This window comes from Numida meleagris, chromosome 4, assembly GCF_002078875.1.
Source record: "Numida meleagris isolate 19003 breed g44 Domestic line chromosome 4, NumMel1.0, whole genome shotgun sequence".
Classification (NCBI taxonomy): Eukaryota; Metazoa; Chordata; class Aves; order Galliformes; family Numididae; genus Numida; species Numida meleagris.
Genome location: NC_034412.1, coordinates 68,817,595 through 68,833,951, shown reverse-complemented (window position 1 = coordinate 68,833,951; position 16,357 = coordinate 68,817,595). Strand labels below are relative to the sequence as shown.

At 41.1% G+C, this 16,357-nt stretch overlaps 1 protein-coding gene across 12 annotated transcripts in view; it reads right to left on the bottom strand.

The window, feature by feature from the left end:
- Positions 1 to 16,357, bottom strand: part of MTUS1 (microtubule associated scaffold protein 1) — a 117,993-nt gene that overhangs the window by 30,538 nt on the left and 71,098 nt on the right. The window contains exon 1 of one of the 12 annotated variants that reach the window (XM_021395222.1): positions 2,721 to 2,980. The exons of the other annotated variants lie outside the window; for them this stretch is intronic. Coding sequence (XP_021250897.1) covers positions 2,721 to 2,979 — 259 coding nt within the window. The 5' untranslated portion in view covers position 2,980. Of the gene's footprint in view, positions 1 to 2,720; positions 2,981 to 16,357 lie in introns of those variants that run through there. 12 annotated transcript variants of the gene reach the window in all.

The following is a 16,357-nucleotide window of genomic DNA, read 5'->3' as shown; positions in this document are numbered from 1 at the left end:
CAGTTTCAACTTAACAAGATTTCTTCCAGATAAAGTAACCAAACCTGAGAGGCGAGATTTAGAGGAAAGAAGAACAGGAATGTGTGGAGAGAAAAGAGAGAGAGAGACAAATTAATGAGCTAGAAGTAGTTGCTAATGAATCCTTCTGAAACCCAAACATCTGGAATGAAGGTTGTAAAGCGATACTTGAATACTCCCAGCAGTGAAAGGCTCAGTCATATAACTGAAGATAACATTAATTGAGAATCAAAGCTTTACTGTTAATCTAACCAACACATCAGCTACTGCATTAGTATATCAGACTTTCATAGACTTCACTCATTTTTAAAACATGTGAAATAAAGTTTCCTGTTCAAAATATTCATGGCATCTGCATCTCCCTTGCTGAGCATGGTGTGAAGGGCCTACACATTTTCAAATAAATCCACTCTAGGCAAGATTTTCTGCCTTCCCTTTTAGTTAGAGAAATGTGAGCACATTGTTTTATAATGCTCAGATATCTTGCGTTCTTGGAAATTTTCCTGCTTAGGAGATGCTGACTGTTGCAGAGTAAATTTTCAATTAGAAACACATTGCAGATTAATAGTAGAGCTGTTAAAGGTGTCAGCATAACCCAAATCAAAAACCAAATTCTCATCAGTAGGGTAAGCAGATCAAGCTTATTTGCCAGCCCTAGGTAGCTTATTTTTACCATCATTTTAACAAACATGACTAGTTATTTTCTCACAGTGCAGGCACAACATCTTTTGAAATAGACTTCTTTACATGAAAAGAGGGTTCAAATTTGAGAGCCACCTTGTTAGATTCCCAGCAATTTCACATCAAATACTGTCTTAGTAGCAAATACTGGTCAGCTTCTGAAGGTTGTAAAAAGAAAAAAAAAGAAGTCACAAGACAATAATCAAGGGAAGGGGAAAAACAAACAACAAAAAAAACCCAAGAAGGTAGAGACTAGAGAATAAACATGTACATTCAGCCCATCCCTGCCCAAGTAGCTCATGCACTCCTACTCTCTCATTTAATCCACCTCCCTCTCTGAATGCTCCCCATACAACAATGACAATTTGAGCACCATTCCTGATTTAAAGGTGCTTGCTAAATTCACTAATACAGATACTCATGTCATTACTTAATTAACTATATGAAATGACTATCATCTATTTGTTATGACCCTGACAAAGCTGCTTTAAACTTCCACTAAGGACTGCAGACAAGTTGTACTCAGGAAAGTAGTTACATCAGATTCAGTTACCTAATGAAGTTGTTTTTATTTAAATACACTGATACAACAGCTAACCACAAGCAACACAGGAATCAGACATCTGCTGTTTCCACAGCTCAGCCAGCCTTCACCAGTTTGCCAGTCTCACATCACTGGTTTTACTGCAGAGCCCAGAACACCAAGCCTATTCAGAAAAGTTTATTCCAACATCCACTCAAGCCAACTCTAGATACTATACTAAAAAAAGCTGAACAAAAAACATTCACAAAAATTCCCTGACATTACTGTTGGCAATTTTATCAGACATGTGCTACACAGAACCACTTCAAATGTTGAAAAGTATTTCTCAGCTAGCATGAAACCTCCGTAGCATGAACTGCCTCTACAGATTAACACCAGCAGCACTCCAATGCTTATTTATGGCCCATGTACCTCTGGGCAATGACAGATTGTTTCCAGATTTGTAAAGAAGGCATGCTATGATGTCAAAACAAAAGCCATACTTTCATTAAAACAAAGCATCAAGAGTCTAATCACTGATATATCAATGACAGGCTTTAATTTAAAGATGGTATCGGTTGCCAGCTCAAGTCCTCCTCGCTTTGCCTTTTGTGATTGCCACCTTTAGACAAGACAGACTTGTAATGCAAAATGCTTTCCCCCCTCTGGTTAGGTTCTGGACACTCAGCCAGTAGTCAAGAAAACACTGTATCATATCTACTTGAGATGCTCAATTTCTGAATATTGGAAGTCACAGATTCTCAAGTTTTGCATGCAGCACAGTATCCCTACAGAGCCAACGATGTAGGGTCTTATCCTTCTTTATCCCCATCAAAATAGCAGCAGTAATTTTGCAAAAAATTGAGCCTCCTGATTACTGAATCATTCACAGGAGATTCAATCTCTTGCTGGCAAAAACAATATCCCATGACCTTGTGAAGGTCCAGAAATCTTCCCACTCCCTGTGAGGTCACTGCATGGACAGCAGCTGCAGACTCTCGTTCTTTGATGAGAACATTAGACCCATCCCTTTTTTTTTTTTTTTTGTAAGGAGAACTATTTTCCATGCACAGATTCTCTGGTTTAGAGGAGATCATAAACAAGAAACATAGAACTGTTCATACATTAGTTTGCATTCCATTTAAGTGCTCTACGACTGCACAGTACTTGAAGCAGTACTTGAATGGCCAGCTACCTCAGGACTTGCCAGGTACTGCTGGTTTCCCAAGCCTCTCTATCTTGTGCACTGCTGTATTACCAGGTGAAATGTCTATCACTCACTTTTTTTGTTTGCAGAGCCAAATCAAAGCCTCCCTTTGCTTATCATATACCAGAAAGGTCTATGTAGTAATGTCCACATTTTCTAGAAATTATTTTATTTAGGCAGAGATGCAATTTGTCAAAAACATTCCAAATACTGAAAACAAACTACTTGACAAGCACAAATAAGAACAACCTCACTCCTCTCCTCACACTTTTGCAGTCACCATTGTCTTACCACTAAGCACCTTCTTTTCAGGTTCCTCTTCCAAACTGTCAGCTTCCATAGGCTTTTGAAAACTCAGGTGTGTCTTAAATAAGCATTTTTCAAAGAAAACCCCCTGTTCAACATTTTCTTTTGCAGGAAGATGCAAGCTGGTAAGATCTTCCTGCCTCTCTTCCATCTTTTGGAAAGCCTTGTCTACACATATTAAGTTGGTGCTCACTTCTTTGATCAGTAAGACCAGATCGGCCTGTGTATTTAACCGCGCTTCCATCTCTTCCCTTACTCGTTGGATTTCCTGGAGTACGTTTCTTATATCCAAGTGACTAGATTTCATCTCTGCTTTCAGCTCCTCTTTCACCTGCTGCTGGCTCCTCTGCAGTGCTAGCACTGTTCTGATTTCTTTTTGAGATATTTCCATGTCATGCTTCAGTTCCTTCTGACCAGCTTCCATTGACTCCCGACAAGCTTTGACTTCTGCCAACAACGCAGCAAAGCACTCCATCTCAATCCTACCAGTCACAGGACTTCTTCCAGCGTCACAGCTTCCAAGCAGACAGGATCATTTGTGAGGCAGAAGCAGATTTCTCAGATAGCAAGAGAGCTAGCATATGCCCTTTGGTATGGTCCTACCTCAATTTACAGCTCACTTCAGCAAAGGCACAAAGTAAAAGCCTAGTACTAGGCAAGACTACTACTATGTAAAATACTTCAGTAAGCAAAGCTGTAGAGTCAAAGCTCCATTCTCAAGACTTCGCCAAAGCACTAATCAGTTTAATTGGCAGATTGTGCCACACCTGAATTTTTTAAATCTTTTGCTGACATCACTGTACGTGGGACGTCACCTAGAAAGCCACTCCCAGATGTCATTTGATCTGTACATCAATAAAGAATGCCTGGGCATCAGCTACCAAGTTTGTTGCAACACAGTCAAACAGTCCAAGAACACTGTGGCCCTTCCTTTTCAACAGAGGCTCAAAGAAGCCAAAAGGAGTCTGAATTGCCTGTAGAAGCTGAAAGTCAAAAAGCTCAACAACAGTTGGTTATTTCAACCATATATGCAATAAAGTGGTTGTGCATCTATCCTTCTGCTACTGTTTGCAATGAGCAAAGTTGTGAGGACCTTGACCATTGCCCCACTTCCACTGAACACCCTCCTATTACTACATCTGGTAACGTTCATTTAGGAATCTATGGAAGAATCTAGATACTGAGGAAATTACCCAGTTCACCAGCAATGAACACTTACAAAGACAACACGGAAAAAACGATTAATAATCTATTTTTGGTAGGTTAAGGCAAAGACTTTTGGCTATCAGCTCTGAGTTAACTTCTCTCTGTAGAAGCTAAGGCTTCTGAATTTTAAGCACAGAACTCAAAGTTTTAAGCTCCATGTAATAACAGGAAGACTAATTATACCATTCTGTTGTTTTGTCAGTGATTTAATTGCTCAGTTATTTGATTTGGTTTGAAAAAATGACCATCCAGTGTAGACCTTAGGCTACAGAAAGCCTCTGTGTCTGCCTTCAAGCAAGTGACCTGACATTCAGAATAACACCCAGCATACAGAATGGGTCTCACACCATCACTGAGGTTAAAGGTTGAGAGCTTTTACATACTACCATTGTAGTCTGCAAGTTGGCTCCAAGATGAATACCCCAGAGCAGAAGATCTATGCTGTTCATACCAAACTGCAGCAACCCCACCAGCATGGTTTTGCGATGGAAAGCATTACAAATAATACTGATAGTCTGTGCACAACTGCAAGATTTCTGTCTCACCACAGTGCTGCTGACCAAAGAACCAATCTGGCAAGTCCAGCTTGCAAGGCAATGTTACTCCTCACTTTCCGGTTAGCCTCCTACACAAGTTCAGGCACACTCATGGGAAGGAATCAGAGACATCTTCCAGACACAGCTTGCAGGCATTGCCCAACCATCTCAGAGACTCTCACAGCTTCCTAGGGGACACACAATACAGGCAATACTCTTCCCCCCCGCCCCGAGTCTCTGCATCAACTACTAGAGGGCCAGATACACACTTTCTGGTGGCACAGCTGTATTTAGGAAATGGGATTTTCCCAGCACAGCTACAGGCCATGTGTTTCCTCTTCCCTACCCCCTGCTCTATTTCTAGCTGGAAAGCCACGATGAGTGTTCCTGACTGCTAGTGATCATGCACAAAATAGACTGCAGAAGCACAATCTGAGTTTTGAATCCTGGTAACAACACCTGTGGCAAAATGGATTAGGCAAGTGGAAAGAGACAGATATAAAAACCTCAGTGTTACTTCTGCTTTCCTAGACCAAAATCTGCAGTAACTTAGCGCAATGCTATAATCCTTCACACCAACCTTTACCACACTTTAGCACTTCCTAAAAATCTCAACAATACAGGTGAATTACTTGCACAGACCTCATCAGATGCTTCCTAGCAGCAAATGAGAATCCAGCTGAATTCACATCCACTGGTTCAGTGACGATATAGGTGGAGAATGGGTCACATTGTGCAAGTGTGTTCATGTGGCTTAGCAGTGTAACCATCCAACCTCTGTCTCCTCCTGACAGCTTCTGGTATCCAGCACAGTTACCACTGGTACCAAGTGGAACAGCTTGAAGCATTCATTTTCTGGTAATGTTAAAGCCATTATTACGTGAAGAGCTCATGCATTGATTTCAGTTGCATAAAAATAACTGTTCTGTATAAAAAAAAAGGGAGGTACTCAACCAAGACTGTCTTCAGCCCCTTTGTAGAGAAACAGGCTCCTCAAGATGGTGACAGAGTAGAACCTTAACTGGGTCATCAAGGAGGCAAGCCCTATTCTATTGGCTGTATATAGAAAGCCTAGTTGGTAAGGCCTGGGGGATTAAATTGTACGTGCAACTGTCACTTCTGTTCAATGACATCAACAACAAAGGCTGAAATCTCCTTTCTACATCATTCATACAACCCAGTTGCCAAGCACTCTCTGCTATAATACCATACTCACCTTGGTTAAGTGGCTTTTCACTGTATTTGAAAACATTAATTTTACCCAGAATGAAATCTATGCATTCAGTACAGTTCCCCCTCAAACTAAGGCATCTGATCACGAAGCAGTGTTAGGTGATTTGTAAAGAGCACCTTCTTTATGTAACTTCTAGGCAGGTTTCCTTTCATAGAATGGCTTGAGCTGTAAGGGACCCCAAGGATCAGCAAGCTCCAAACCCCGTGCCACAGGCAGCGCCGTCAACCTCTACATCTAATACTAGACCAGGCTGCCCAGGGCCCCATCCAATCTGGCCTTGAACACCTCCAGGGACAGGGCATCCACAACCTCTCTGGGCAGCCTGTTCCAGCACCTCACCACTCTCTCCGTGAAGAACTTCCCCCTGATATCTAACCTAAATCTTCCCTCCTTCGACTTAATACCATTTCCCCTTGTCCTGCTATTCTCTACCCTTTCAAAGAGTTGACTCTCCTCTTGTTTGTAGCCTCCCTTTATGTATTGGAAGGCTGCAATGAGGTCACCTCACAGCCTTCTCTTCTCTAGGCTGAACAAGCCCAGCTCCCTCAGCTTGCCTTTGCAGGGGAGGTGCTCCAGCCCTCTGATCATCTTTGCAGCCCTCCTCTGGACCCTCTCTAACAGCTCCTTGTCTTTCTTGTACTGGGGGCCCGAGACCTGGACGTAGTACTCCAGATGGGGCCTCACAAGGGCAGAGTAGAGAGGGACAATCATCTCCCTCTTCCTGCTGGTCACCCCTCTTCTGATGGGAGTCCAGGATACCATTTGCTTTCTGAGCTGCAAGAGCACACTGCTGGCTCATGTTAAGTTTTCCATCCACCAGGACCCCCAGGTCCTTCTCTACAGGGCTACTCTCAGGGATTTTTCCTCCCAGTCTGTATACATGCCTGGGATTCCTTTGACTCAAGTGCAAAACCTTGCACTTTGCTGTGTTGAACCTCATTAGATTCATTAGGGCCCACCTTTCGGGTCTGTTAAGGTCCCTCTGAATGGCTTCCCTTCCTTCCATTGTGTCATCTGCACCACTCAGCTTGGTGTCATCAGCAAACTTGCTGAGGGTGCACTCAATCCCATCATTGATGTCACTGATAAAGATGTTAAAGACCACCAGTCCCAAGACAGACCCCTGCGGGACACCACTTGTTACTGGCCTCCACCTGGACAAAGAATCATTGATCACCACCCTTTGCCTGTGGCCTTTCAACCAATTCCTTATCCACCAGGTGGTCCACACCTCTCCAATTTGGAGATAAGGATGTGGTGGGGGAACCATGTCAAAAGCCTTGCACAAGTCCAGGTAAATGACACTGGTCACCTTCCCTTTGTCCAATGCCATCACTCCATCATAGAAGACCACCAGATTGGTTAGGCATGACCTTCCCCAGGTGAAGCCGTGCTGGCTGTCTCAGATCACATGCTCATTCCTCATGTGATCTAGCATGTCATCCAGGAAGATCTGTTCCATGATCTTCCCAGGCACAGAGACTCACCGACCTGTAGTTCCCTGGGTCCTCCTTGCTCCCTATTTTTATAAATGGGAATGATGTGACCCTTTTTCCAGTAACCTGGGACCTCACTTGACAGCCATGACTTTTCAAATATGATGGAGAGTGGCTCAGCAACCACCTCAGCCAGCTCCTTCAGAACACTGGGATGCATGTCATCCGGGCACATAGACTTGTATGCATTCAGTCACATGCGGTCTCGGACTTGCTCTGCCCTTACAGTGGAGGGGGATTTACTCCCCCTGTTCCCACCTAGAGGTTTAGGGATGCAGGGTTCAGGGATGTGAGAAATATTAGAATCCTGGCTGCCGATGAAGACTGAGGCAAAGAACTCATTCAGCCCTCTCCACATCTGTTGAAGCCAGCTCTCCTTCTACATTTACCAAAGGAGGTACGCTCACTTTAGCCTGTCTCTTCTGGCCAATGTACCTGTAGAATGTCTTCTTATTGTTTTTAACATCCCTCACCAAGTTCAGTACTGCCTGTGCCTTGGCTTTCCTGATCCCACATCTGCAAGTCCAGCCTGCAGGCCTTTACTTTTCTCCAATCTGGAAGATACTCTTCAGACTTACCTAAAATTTAACCTGTGGGTAGATGTTACAAAACAAACTGAAAGTCCACTGAGTTTGCTGGTACTTTGAATTTTACAGCTAGCCTCTCAACAAGCATATTTTGGCAGCCAACAACACATGAATAATAGCTTTCAGCAATGCACAAGTTTCTAAGTTTAGGATTTATAATCTTAGAACTACCAACTCCACACATCAGCTTCTGTTAGCAAAGCTGCCTCTATCCTTGATGCGCCTCAAGCATCTTAGTTTTCTCCTGTTCAGGAAAAAAAAAACACAAGGTCCCAATTTCACACAGTGAGAGAAATCAAACAATAATGATTTGCATTCAAGATTAACTTAATTCTTTTCTTTAAAAATATACCACAGAAATACGTTACGCTGTTACCTACCAAACACAAAACACTGTTTTCTTTATTGCTGTAATATTATGAGAATAAAATCCATGAAGTCAAACAACTGAAAAAAGCACCACACAGTTTTTAAGTTAACAAACCCACTAAATCACATTAATAGCTACACTTTACAGTGTTAAGTAACACAGCATATTTGACACGTTAAACAAGACAGCTTACACAAAGCTTACCATAAATCATACAAAAAATTCCACTACATTGACCTTCAGGGTTGTTTCACATTCTATAAGGCTGATTAGTTTGTACAGCCCTGACTGAGGTCAGGCTTGAAACAGCAATCAGATATTTTCATTTCTCATACATAAGAGAAGTATCCAGTTGCAACAATTTGCCAGCTTTTCCCCTTTTTGAAAACTCTGTTTTACACCCAATTATAACTGAAAACTGGAACAGTGAAATAGAAGAAAAATAATCAGCAACTGGATCAAGCTTCTGCAAATATACCAATAAACAATGAAGTAAACTTGAAGGTCTAGCTGTTTTTAGCATAGCCTGAAGAACCAGACATACACAGCAGCCTTCTATTCCAGAGACTTCATCTTTTCCTCCTGTTACATGACTGGTCCCATTAGCTGCAGTCTTGTGTGACCCATGGGTCTGACTCCAGAATTTTTCCTTCAGGAGTTACCAAATCTCAATCTAGCATCTGAACCAGCCCATAACTCAGTATATAACTTCACTTTTTACGATACTCTTTACACAGCTAACTCTGATGCCTCAAAATAATCCCTATAACTCTCCTGTTCTCTTCCCTCCTACTGCAAAGCATACACGTTATTTGAGCAATGGAACAGACCAATCAACAAATTGATCTTCCCACCTTAACATGCTTCCCTCATAATAAGTTATGGCATTTCAGAACATTCTGACAAATAAGGAAACTGCTGGATTAAATCTGGAGCTATTCATATGTTATATAACATATAACAGAGGAAATGGAAATTTGGCTCGCTGTAAGTTGCAACCCTAAATTCTTTCGCAGCTCCTGCTCTGAGGTATAAACCCAGGAAACACTTTCACACAAACATTCAGGGAAAGTACTGCAACACTAACCTAACACTGTCTGTGGAGGGCCTGAATTCCTCAGCTTGGGTGAAAGTCTTCCAACCCCCGGTATCTCCACAGCTTGATCAACTACAAATTTTGCCTGCATTCAGCTTGGCAAATAGCAAACACTTCCCTTTTGTGCCTTCCAGAGTCCAGGCTAGCAACTGCACAGACACAGACTCCAAAGAAGTCGGGGTTTGCTTGTAAGTGCAGCCTCAGGCCTGCCTACGTCAACTGGGGCAGGCAGCCCTGACTCGTGCTGTTCATGTCTCAAGCATGTCAGCCGTGAGCCAGTTCTAGTCAGCAGCAATGTTTTAGTGATGTGCCAGGCTATAACAGCCCAGCTGCAATCCTGAAGATGCTGTACCTCTGAAGCTCTTCCACCTACTTATTTAGCTGATCCTGACTCAAGCAGCTATAGGAAGGCAAACAGCACTTCCCATCTTGCAGCTCCCCTCTGCATCAATATGGCCTGCAGCCTGGTAGACAACTACACACGTCCTAGAGCAGAATGGCAACGCTCCCCCTTCTTCACTCTTACTGCAGCCTCTTGAACTGTTCCTCTGCAAGGTCAGGCACAAGCCTGTGCCAAGAAGCATCAGTTTATTTAGCTGCCATCAAATCCTTTTCAAGGTGTTCTGAACAAAAACAACAACATAAAAAGGCTTTTTAAAAGGTTGCAGTAACTGAACAAAATTTAACTGCAGGCAGGTAAAACCTAATTTAGATGCTTAGTCTGACTCAGTAAGATTAAACCTTACACATCAGAAATGGCTCTTTTTTTTTTTTTTTTTGCAGAGGTACAAAGATTTCTCAGCACTATTATTATTATTTTAAATGCTAGTACAGTGCTGGAGGGGGAGTGCAGAACCAGCAGATATTACTCATGGCATTCAGTCAGAAGCATCATTTCTTAAGCCTGTGTCTGTCCTTTCATGCCAACTCAGCTGCTGATGTCTAGCATTACAGCACTAACTTCCAGCCTTAACGTGGTTTTAAATTCATTCCTTTTTGTTCCTTGCTTTCAAGCATACAGTTGGATATGCTTATTCACAGGACAGTGAAAAGGAGAGAGAAGCCTCAGATGTTGTTATGCACTTCAAAGAGCCCTATCCCTGCGTAATGCTTTCATGGCATGCTCAGCCCACGTATCTCACAGCCACTCGGGATTTCAGCAAGGACAGAGCACATCCCTTGAAGCAGAGCCATCAGCATGTCAAATGCATCACTGTCCGCTGCAGCCTGATTAGTGGGTAAAAGACCAAGTGCTTACAGACAATGCAGGAGTCTCGCAGCCTGAAGCTGTTTCCTAGAAACTTAATACATAGCACGCAGCTTCTTATTAGCATCCTGTTTGTTGACACAACAAACAGAGCACAAACTAAGGGCACCACTTGATTACCATGCACTTCACAAAGCAAAACATGAGTAAAAGTAAACCTACAAATACACGCAATGGAGGAGAAACAGAGAGAGAACAGGCACTTTTCCTAACTGAGTTTTTGCCCAAAGCCTTCCACCAAAGGCTTAGAAACCGCAAGCATATCTTAATTCAGTGCAAGGGCTCTTCTACAGACAGTTGTCAGCCTGCTCCTTGCTAGGTAATATGAAATGTATCTCATTCTTTCAGGCTCTTAAGTGGTAACCCACTGTGTGTAGCAAACTCTCTGCCCCACAGAGTGGGGGTCTGAACTTTTTCCTGCTGTCTTTTTGAGGGAGAGATGATCCTTCCTGCACTGAGGAAGCAGCCATGAAACCAAACTAACCAAAATAGTAAAGACACAAGTTGGTGATACTGCACTAAGGTTCCTCATTACACCATCTTTCCAGTTCCTACCCCAATAAAATAAGACTCTCACTCACAGCAGCCTTTGAAGTGGGTCCCTCTGTACTTGACTATTAAAATTAACTACCCATTAAAGCCTCAGTATTTCCCAACCAAAACCAGGCCCTCATGGAAGTGATTAACACTAATACATCTTTTTTTCCTCAAAGCGTCACCAGTCCTACAGAACATGGCTCTTGATCTTGTACAGCTGTTTTAGGTTCCTGCAAGACAGTACTTCTCCCCCTAGAAGGGAAATGTTAATGATACACAATTCAGCTTGCCAGTAATTTGGTATGATTTTTTTTCCTATACAGGTGAAGTGTACAGAATCTCCAGGCTGCATTAGCCTTACTCATGTTCCTTAAGATTTAATTTTTTAAAACCTACCACGTTATACCAAAGCTTTTCAAGAAGCTGCATTATGACATTTGTAAAGACACCTAAACTAAATATAAGAAAGTGTATCAACATGTAAATTGCTGGTGGCTTTTAAAACAAAAGCACAAAGAAGAGTATTATCTCACTCATGTCACTGCTGCAATTTCTTGATCAACTAGCCTGTTTTCAAAGAGCAAGCTTTGAAGTAAAGTCCAGAAATAAAGATTCTCTTGAATTATGTCCTATGTTATATTAGTATGATGTGTTTCTTTGCTGCTTCTTCAGTAACTGTTTCTTTTCCAGTCTTGATGACACCAAAATTAGTTTCAAGCACAGATGATATCAAATGGCCATGCATTTTGTCAACTAGTAGTGCTTCGACAAAGCTAGTGAAGATGACTGGAATTAAATTTTAATAAAACAAACAGCAACATCAATAAAAATCAAAACCAAAACACTTCAAAAGAAAACCAATATCCAAATTTTCTAACAGATTATAAGACTGAAAGGAAAAATCTTCACAAGCTATGCTTAAAGGAGTCCCAAACTTGAACATGAAATGTACAATTAATGCATTAGACAGATGCCTGCCACTTAAATGCATAGTACCAACACAAATCTGACTAACACTCAAATACCAGTGTTGTGCCTTTCATAGTTTTTACCTTACAAAACATGGACCAATCTTACAGCAGCACAACTTGAGTTTTGAACAGAAGCACCTTGTATGTTGTGTTTTAATATAGCATTTGTAATATATTTAGTCAACATGCTCCCAGGAACTGTAACATCTAGAACTGAAATAGATTTTCATCTTGCCAGCATATATCACACATGTAAATCAAATTGAAAAATATTAGTAAGTTGGCCATACATTCACAGATGACTGCAAACTAAATAAATTTGAAATGCTATACCACTTATAGAAGACAACTCTAATATGCACCAACTAGATTAGCAATGGATCAGGCTTGAATGTTACTATTTTCCTTTAAATGATCAAGAACAATACTGATGCTTCATTTTTAGCCTGTTCTGAATTATGACAAAGTCTGATGCATATTAGTTAAGCATACAGCGTTATGTATGTATATCTGAGAGAAAAAAGAAAACAACAAAATAATAGAAAGCCTAAAGCACACATATTTTTATTTGAGAGGGACTGGCTGTATATGCACTGGCAAATCAAGTCTTACTGCAGTATTTATTTTTTGAGGTTCATAGTCTCATTAATCTTTAAGGACAAAGATGACAAAAGGACAGAAATAATTGCATATGGATGTGTTATTGTGTGGTGCAGCCTTGGTCGATAAGCACCAAGTTGAAGTTTTTGAAATATCTCTCAATTTTTTTCTCATTGTTTTAGGCACGTGTATTTTGCTAAATTCAGTTCATCAGATACATGACAGGCAGCCTTAAGTCACTGAATTCTCTAGTTCTTGAAGGAAAGAAAAGAAAGCACTCTATTCAGAAGCTAGCAGTTTTGTTTATGTAAAGGGTCTACAATTTATTAAGTTTCTACTTCATGTGTCACTCCAGGTAGACAAAAAGACATCTGAGGGAGTCCTCTCTTCTGCATACCCTCTTATAATTGCAGCTGAGCACTGTTATCCTTGACATGCGTGCAGTTGCAGACAAGCAAAGAGTCAGTAAGTCCCTGCTCCTGTTTCCTCTCCTCCACCATTTTTCCCCATTCCAACTTCCCATACAAGAAGTTGCTAATTGTTGTCTGGTGCCCCCTACTGCTTCATCACAGCTACATACATTTGATCTTCATGTTGCTGTTTGTCTAAAAAGTTAAGCCCCAGAGTCAATTGAAACAAGGAAACCCCCCATGATTAGTTCACACCAACCACAAACCCTTCCCATACACAATGAATTGTCTCCCCAATGCAAATCCCAAGACTTTCCTCCCATCTCCACACCCTTCTTGAATACATTCAGGGCTGCTCATTTATCTCTTTGCAAACATTAGGATAACTTCACATCTGAGAAAAGGCTTTCAGTGGAGGGAAAGGAGGGTGCAGCCACAGAAAGAAACCCACTATACATACATGCATATATGCATGTGTGTGTAAGAAACCCTCAGACAACACCAGAGAGAAGAATGACAAGCCCACCCTTCTTGTAGCTCCCAGCTCTCACGTGATAGGGAGTAAAAGTCTGAAGCACAGCCAGAAAGGAAGGAGCTATTTAAGTTTCAATACCTAAAGAATCTCATAGCATTTAGCATAATGTCAAAGTTTGGAAGACACCTTCTACTTGTGTATGGAGCCCTACTTTGTTGACATAAATGAAAAAAAAAACCCAACAATAACAATAGCCCCAAACCAGACAGAAAATAAATAAAAACCTAATTTAGAACTTGAACTAAATCACCAAACTTTACATCAGTGGCAGGTACAACTGATGAAATTAAAGCAGGAATTCTTCCTTCACAAACAGCACATGGTTAGTTAACTGCCAGAACACTTATCAGCTCAGCTTTGCACTAGATCCAAGAATTTGATACTTCTCACTCAGTATTTCTGAACCACTGGAAGTCTTTCAGAGACCACATCAGGGTCAGTAGCAAGCAGGAAAACAATCTTTCCTTGGAAAAAACTTTACAATGCATTTTCACCACTAGACTAGCACATTAATATGCAACATCATTTCTTGTGCAGTATCTGCAGTCATCATGGATGGAGAGAAAGGACAGAGTGGGTTTTTTTTGTTTGAACTCAGAAGCCATTTATTCAATCACACTCATATGAGCTGATGTTATATGACCGTAACAAATGTCTCCGGATTTGAGCACGGGACTGAAATGCTGCCTAAAGGATATTATGGATGAAAAAGTAGGACAGGCAATGGGAATTTAAAGAGCCTACAGAGCACTGGTTATATTTCCCGTTATCGTCTTTGTGCCGAGATTGCTTCTGAATGTATCCAACAATAGCTTCCTGTATTTGTGAAACTCTACAACCATTTAAAGATGAATACATCCAAGATTACATTCAAATTCACTGATGTTGTTCTTTAAAAAGCTGGGTGAAAGCACTTCTAAGCATATAAAAAGCACTACAGTGAGTGTTAAAGGGTCTGTAGTCATATTTTATTTATCAAAAAATGACCAAAGAGCCCAATTCTAATATTTTTCTCATAAAATAGACAAGCGTAGGTCACAGTTTCAAGTCACAACATAAACAGCTAGCATTTAATTTCTCCTTTTGGAATATGCAGATTCATCTTTTAGAGAAACATTTGAGTATAAAAACAGAGTATAAAAGAACTCAGAGATCAAGGTAGGAGTTCTGCCAACAAATTAAAAAAAATTCAGTGATGATCAAGCTTAATGGCTAGAAATGAACTGAGGAAAAATTAACTTTACAGTAGCTGTTTGACTTACAAACTCCCTTCAAGAATCAATTCTAGAGCTCTTAGGAACTGGTTATAAAATGATAATACAGTATTTTCAACATTAGTCACTGTGGCATCACCCAGTGACCCTGTTGCAAGCAGTAGCTGAGTTGGAGTTAACCACAGCCCAAAACTGGCAGCCCAGCACACTGCTCCTCCCCAGCTATGCTGACTTCATTGGATGAAAGTTTCAAGTTCAGTCCCAGATTAGGTGTTTTCCTTTACCTAATAAATAAATACATAAATAGAAGCAATTATTGGGCAAAGAGTGAATGGAAACAATAATACGGATTTTTTGCAGAGGACTGTTCTAGTCTAAGAGATCATGAAAGGAAAGGTATGTTACATTTGTTCAGTATGAATTTACTGGATTATTTATTTCTATAACCGTTCATTTCTATAGCTGATCAGTACTGTTTTTTTAAGGCACTAGAAATGGTATCCACAGATATCCAGAACTCCAAGGCTGCTTATATTTTAAGAAAGTATTTACATAGTGAAAGTAATTTTTACTTTCATATTTATTACTATTCTTCTTTTAGTATAAGCACATGTGCTATTTCTCCTTCAGATTACACAAATCAATGCAGTTAACATGAAGTGAAGTCTCTGGAGAAAGAAAAATGTCAACAGCCCTTAAAATTGGACATAAGCTCACAGCTTCAGGAGACTGTCTTTTAAGAGGTGGCAGCAGTATAGCATGTCTTAAAGAATACCAACGCAGATCAAACGCATCTAAAATTCACCTGAAAAAAGTACTTTAAAGCTACCAACTGATGAAACACAACTTGCTGGTCAACAAAACAAAAAAGCATCATAAGAGAATCACTTCAGACAATATCATCCACACAAACTCAATGCTCACTCATGCTACAGTGAAATCATGAGACAGAAAGCAAAACATGTGAAGTGCTGGAGAGTTCCCTTTTTCAAAGTTATAAAAAATGCACTTACATAACAATTAGTAGTCATCACATCCCAGTTAAGGAACTATTTCTGTATTTCCTGTTATGACGAATAGTTTTCCTGTTGTTAAGCAGCAAACATTTCTCCCCGGGGACATGCCTAAAACACTGCACACCACTGTCTCAGGAACTGTGCCTGGCAGCAACCCAGTGGAGCCCATGGAAAGACACCTTGTCAAGCTCAGAACAAAACAAAGAACAGGGCAGCGCCCAAAGCTTTTGTTAGTCACAGGATGCACATCCCCACCCTTCAAGGGGTGTGCAGCCTTTCCACTGTTGGCTGCACAGACGTGGAACCAAGGGACTTTTCATTCTAATGACTCTTAGCCAAACCATGCAATTGAAGGTTGCTTTGGCAAAGGCTGCTCAGCAGGTACCAGTGCTCCCATCAAGAAGGGAATGTTTCCCATGCCTGTCATAGAGTCATTCCATTCCTGTCTGCTTGTGAATATTCATCGCACCATTTCTGTGCTTAATGTTCCCCTGAGCCTCTTCTGTTTAGGCCAACAAATACCTACGAGGAGGCAGACTTCCATTTC